The sequence below is a fragment of the Vanessa cardui genome, chromosome 6, assembly GCF_905220365.1.
Source record: "Vanessa cardui chromosome 6, ilVanCard2.1, whole genome shotgun sequence".
Classification (NCBI taxonomy): Eukaryota; Metazoa; Arthropoda; class Insecta; order Lepidoptera; family Nymphalidae; genus Vanessa; species Vanessa cardui.
This window is the reverse complement of record NC_061128.1, coordinates 3,051,836-3,058,255: the sequence shown is the minus strand read 5'-3', so window position 1 is coordinate 3,058,255 and position 6,420 is coordinate 3,051,836. Positions and strand designations below refer to the sequence as shown.

The window sequence follows — 6,420 nt, the reverse complement described above, 5'->3', positions numbered from 1 at the left end:
ATGCGGCGTGAATTTCTATTTAAACATTAATTACAAACTGTATTACCAATTTATTGTATTTGTTTTGAATAATTTCGTTTGATAAAAGTTTTTAATAAATAGAGAAATAAAAAATGGCTAAGTTTAAACTAAGTAAGTACTGGTTGATATTATTTTTGATTGATGTGCTATTATTGTTAAAATTATTTTGAAATATTTACTAAAAAAAAAGAGAAATCAAATATAATGAACAATTGTATTTGATTAATGTTACCTTTACTATACTATCCGGTTATAAAAACACAAGGATCATTTTTTACTTTTAGGTTATAATTGAAAACAATTATATAAAATCAAGAAGAGACAGTCGATATGGTTGTGTCTGAGTCCGATGATTGCGGGTTCAAACCCAGGCAAGCACCGCTGTTTCATGAGCTTAATTTGTCTTTATAATCCATCTTGTGCTCAGCGGTGAAGGAAAACATTGTGAGGAAACATGCATGTGACAAATTTCATAAAAATTTTGCTACATGTGTATTCCACCAACCCGCATTGGAACAGCGTGGTGGAATATGTTCCAAACCTTCCCCTTAAAGGGAGAGGAGGTCTCTAGCCCAGCCGTGGGAATTTACAGGCTGTTGTTGTTGTTGAAGAAGAGACATAAAAACTATTATCATGTTGCCAATTATTATCTATAGTTAAATAATATTTTATAAAAAATTTAATGCTATATATAGTCACTTTATTATTACAGAGAAGCCTTCCAAAAGGCAGCCAGCACGCCTTCGCTATAAGATAGAAAAAAAAGTTAGAGAGCATAATAGAAAAGTAAAAAAGGAAGCTAAAAAGAATCCTAAGTCTAAGAAGTCTAAGCCTATACAGATACCAAATGTGTGTCCATTTAAGGAAGACATATTAAAAGAAGTTGAAGCAGTGAAGAAACATAAAGAGGAAGAAAGACAGAAGAAAAAAGAGCAAGCAAAATTAGATAAGCAACTTAAATTAGAGGAAAAGAAGAATAGTACTCTCAGTATGGATAATTTGGTAAGTAAATAAACTAAGTGTATGATAACTACTTTTTATGCTTAAATTTTTATTTGAAAAATAGTAATAAATTATTTTTCATAAAAATATTTAATTCAATTTATTAGGAAATAATTAATCAAAAAAATAACTTTAATTATCAAAAGTTAAAAATCTTTGTAGAAATTCTTATATTTTAATTTTGCTTACACACCAATTAAAATATTTTTTTTATTAATTAAATAAAGTTAATGTTACAATTTAAAGGTAGCAAATGCACAAGCAAGAGGCAAAGTCCACGAAGCATTCAAAGAAAATGAAATTGAGAATGATGATGTACAATTTGGCAAGGACAGACAACAAGAAAATTCTTTAAAAGCTTATTATAAGGAATTTAAGAAAGTTATTTCAGAGGCCGAAGTTGTATTAGAAGTTGTGGATGCTAGAGACCCATTAGGTAACTTATGTAACTCTAACAACCCTCCAATTAGGGTGCAATTTATTAATAAAGAAAATGATATGCAGTCAGATAGAATGTAGCTTTCTATTAGTAGAAAATTTTTAGTAATCCTCTTTCTAGTAATCCTGTATGTTGTTGTGAACTCTCTTCGTACAAACATAAATTTTAACTTTTTATAACATTAGTATGTACATGTGCAGTGCATGTGTGTACCAAACACACAAGTAACATTTCATTTGTTAAACCAGAGAGACTAACCAATTGAGTAGAACATATGAATTAACTTTGTCACTGATTGTGGATTAAACTCTACACAAAAATACAGAATATATATTAATATATAATTCTATTGATTGTATGAATTAATTTTATTATTAGTAGATTGTTATATTGTTTGTCTTTGAAAATGATTGATAATATTTCTGCACTTACAAATAATATACAATGCAATATTGGCTGGTTATTTCTAATCATATACTACTATGTATCTTATTAATTTGCCAAAAAAAAATAACAAAAAAAAAGACCCTGCTGAGTTTCTTTCGCCGGTTCTTCTCAGGTCAGGGTGTTACTTTTTCCGAACCGGTGGTAGTGTTTATTTGACAATCAATAAGTAAGTGTAATGCTTCTATATTGAATAAAGGAATTTGAGTTTGAGAATATTATTGTTTTCATAGGTACAAGGTGTGTACAAGTTGAGGAAGCAGTCCGTGAGTCAGGCAAGAAGTTAGTTCTAGTCCTTAACAAAGCAGATTTAGTGCCACGGGAAAATCTCACAGCTTGGCTCAAGTATCTCCGTAGATCGTCACCGGCCGTTCCATTCAAAGCTTCAACTCAGGACCAGCAACACAATCTCGGTAGAAGGAAAATGAAACATATTGTAAAAGAAAAGGAAATGTCAAGTTAGTAAAAATATAATTTATGTAAATCTTTTATTCTAAGTTATCTGCATATATTATAATATTATAAATGTGAATGTAAATCTGTTTGTCTGTCTGTCTGTCACTCTTTCACTAACAAACCACTGAACTGAATTTGATGAAATTTTTTATGAACCAAACTTATACTCCAAAAAAGGACCTTTTTTGCCAAATATATGACAACCAATCCCTTAAAAACGAGTGAAGCCGCGGGAAACTACTTGTGTAATATATGGCAATGTTTGTTAAGTTTTGTGTAAAGTAAAGTAAAGTAACAGCCTGTAAATTTCCCACTGCTGGGTTAAGGCCTCCTCTTCCATTAAGGAGAGGGTTTGGAACATACTCCACCACACTGTTCCAATCCGGGTTAGTGGAATGCACATATGGCAGAATTTCGATGAAATTAGACACATGCAGGTCTCCTCACGATGTTTTCCTTCATCGCCGAGCACAAGATGAATTTTAAACACAAATTAAGCACATATATATAGTGGTTCTTGCCTAGGCTTAAACCGAAATCATCGGTTAAGATGCACGCGTTCTAACCACTGGGCCATCTCAGCTCAAGTTTTGAGATAAGAGCAAAATAATAATAATTTCAATGTGTCTATTTTTTCAGACTCAGCCTGTGTAGGAGCTGAACTACTTATGAGTCTCCTTGCTAATTATTGTCGCAACAAAGGCATAAAGACATCTATAACAGTTGGTGTTGTTGGTTTGCCAAATGTTGGCAAGAGTTCAATCATAAACAGTCTGAACAGGTCTAAAGCATGCAATGTGGGGAGCACTCCTGGTGTGACAAAGTATGTATACTAGTCATTTATTTATTAAAGGGAAACTAACAGTAATTAATTATAAACAAAATTAATATAATACATACCATTTCCTTCACATTATTTTTTATAGTGAATGCCAAATGATACAACACAAAGTTATTTAATTAAGATAATTATTTTGTGAATAAATTGAATTATTTTTAATTTATATTCATGTCATGTTATATTTAGAAGTACATAGTAACACAAAAAACCTTTAATAAACATTAATTACATTTTACATGATCAAATAAAACTAAATGTGCTGTCATAAAAAATGTATCTTTTTGGTAGCTAACTTTATTTGTCCTGTCTAACTCCATGTATTCTTAGATTTTATTACATTTTTTAAGGGTTACGGAAATTATATAATCTATATCAAATTACAGACAAATGCAAACCGTCCAGTTGGACTCGAAGATCAAGATTCTAGACAGTCCCGGCATAGTATTTCACACGGGCGCAGAGGGTGATGCATCTGTAGCACTTAAAAACGCTCTTCGCGTGGCCAGCCTCAAAGACCCCGTCACGCCTGCCACGGCCATATTGAAGAGAGCTCACAAACACACTCTTGTAGCGCTCTACTGCATACCAGAGTTTAATACGCCACAAGTTAGTTTGATTTATACTAGTGGTCAATTTATATTTTCATACAACTGACTTGGAAGTGCTCGGAAAGCAGTGACTCTTGCGTCTAAGCTAAGGAATAAGGAGCGACTGTATTTTTTATAATTTGTCCATATATTGAAATATTATATTACACACATATATTTATTTATTAAGGACCATCAGCATACTTAATATAAAGTGTGCGACTCTTTATAGCCTTTTTTATAGTTAGTTATTTTAATTTTCTCAGAATAATATTTATATTTTTATTTTAATTTTGCTTCTAGGAGTTCTTTGCAAGTGTTGCATCGCGTATGGGTCGTTTTAAGAAAGGCGGCGTTCCTGACCAAGAGGCCGCTGCTAGAATATTACTTAACGATTGGAACACTGGAAAGGTAAAATAAAAAAAGTTTGTTTGCTACCAATCACTAATTCTACTAAAACTTACTAAATTTAGTTTTTGTTAAAAATAATTTTCACTGAGTAGGATGCTTTTTACCGTATTTAAAATATGAAATAAATACACTTTTGTTGTAATATACAGAAACATACAATTTAGCTAAATGTTATATATGTTATGTTATATATTACAATACCATGTTATACTACAGGTGCGATACTACACTGAACCACCGGAAACGCCCGATTCTGAAATCCACGTTGATGCTAAGATAGTTTCAACAATGTCACAAGACTTCGATGTGAATGCATTTGAAGCGATGGAAGCAGAAACCATTGACACACTTGGTACTACAAATGCTGATGGTGCTATTAAGGTAAAAAATGTTAGCTTGCGATTAAAGCAAACATTAGAATCAATTGCATTGTATTTTACAGAATTGATTCACAAAAGTAATTTGGCCCTAAAAACCAATTTTAACTATAATTATAAAGTGTCAATGGTGTAAGTCACAAAAGTCAAATAAAGAGATAATTCATTATGAAGTAAAAGTTCAGCTTGGGGTAGTAAATAATTAAATGTTTTAAAACTAGTTTTAGTTCAATGAAAACATCATGATATTTTAGTTAATTATTTCTGCCATGTAGTTTCAAATGTTGGTAAATATTAATATAATGGATGTACAGTACCTATTCTGATATATGTCCATTATAACTTAATATAGATAACTAAAATTTAATAAATAAGTTTGAATCGTTTCTAAAAACGAATATTAACTATTAAAGTGAAATTGATTATTTGTATTCTTTCATAATGTAATGATGGATTATGAGTCTCCAGATCAGATCATATAACACATCCTATTAAAAACCAATGGTGTGTAGATTATTGTTCAATTTAAAGGTTGCTAATTAATAAAATTAGGAAAAGTACTCTCAAATAGCTGATCAACATTTTACAAAAACTGTTGTGTTCAAATCATACCAGAAAACTTGTACCCTAACCTAAATTACTTTTCTATCCATGGTTTGACTTATTTAAACTAAACATCTAAATTCTCAGAAATTAATTTCAATACCTTATGTAGCCGATACTACCGTGTTCTTGGGAATAGAATTGGATTCCAGACTTCAGTGGAGTCCCCATTTGTCGTCCCTAACAGGGAGACTTGATAGCTTCACTTAATTATTAAATGACGATTCAAAAGTGCTTGTAAAAGCCCACTTGAATAAAGTATACTTTGATTTTGATTTTGGTTATTATTATTATTGTTTTAAAATACCTGAATGAATAATAAATTCAAATTAATATGCCAATTCTACAAATCTCAGTTGGAATTTTGTAAAATGTGTGACCATCAACCTGTATCGGAGAGGATGATGTAATAGACTTGAAACCTTTGAGAAAACTTTAAAGGAGTGCAGAGCTTTGCCCAGCTGGCAGCCATTTACCTGTTACTTTTCTGACTACTGATTGAATTTCAGTGGCTTTATATTTATCCTTCTTTCCTTGAATTGTCAAAGCCCGCAATGAAAATTTGGTACAACAGAGTTTGATTTGTAAATATAATTGTAAAATTATGTAACACTATTTTTTTTTTTAAATTGTTCTGAGAATTATGGGTTATATTCTATAAATATGAATATACTTTTGATATAAAACAATATGAACATATATTTGTTTTATATTGAAAATTAGAATTTTTTCATTGAGCTTACGAATTTAATTGGACAATGCATATGTATTATATATTTATTTTCCTTATTTTTACATTGACTGAAAATAATAGAAGCACTTGCTATATTAGAGCCCATTATATGTTTTTTAACTAATATTTTTAACAATTATTCTGCAGATCACAAGTACAGGTCCAGTGAAAGCGGCAGAGGACGAAATGCAAGTTGACGAAGATGAATCAGTTCTACTCCCCAAAAAAGTTAACATTGTTTCTAAAGTAGTTACTAAAACTCCAAAGGACTCTGCAGTGGACATTGTCATGGAAGGCAACACCAAACAAAATAAAATGAGAAAAATGCAATTTAAAAAAGATAAAAAGAAAAAGGCAAGAGATGAGAAAAAAGTAGTAGCTTTGTCAGAAATGCTAGATCAAGCAATAGTTACTAGTGTTAAGAAAAAATAATTATGAATGTCAATAATGTTCACACTGCTAACTGGTGATGTTTGATAATAAAAAAAACACCTATATTTAGAACT

At 30.7% G+C, this 6,420-nt stretch overlaps 1 protein-coding gene across 1 annotated transcript; it reads left to right on the top strand.

Moving 5' to 3' along the window:
• Window positions 1–6,411, top strand: LOC124530413 (guanine nucleotide-binding protein-like 3 homolog). The gene is made up of 9 exons (XM_047104578.1): window positions 1–132; window positions 734–1,023; window positions 1,270–1,459; window positions 2,140–2,364; window positions 3,002–3,185; window positions 3,587–3,809; window positions 4,094–4,201; window positions 4,418–4,582; window positions 6,062–6,411. Exons 1-9 carry the CDS (start codon window positions 114–116, stop codon window positions 6,344–6,346), a joined length of 1,689 nt encoding a protein of 562 aa, XP_046960534.1. The 5' UTR covers window positions 1–113; the 3' UTR covers window positions 6,347–6,411.
• Window positions 6,412–6,420: the final 9 nt, after the last annotated feature.

Bases quoted from the DNA above. Each gene is read 5' to 3' on its own strand.
- LOC124530413 (XM_047104578.1), top strand. The intron at 1,460-2,139 runs GTAACTTATGTA...TTGTTTTCATAG, and splicing joins GGATGCTAGAGACCCATTAG to GTACAAGGTGTGTACAAGTT. The intron at 4,202-4,417 runs GTAAAATAAAAA...GTTATACTACAG, and splicing joins ACGATTGGAACACTGGAAAG to GTGCGATACTACACTGAACC.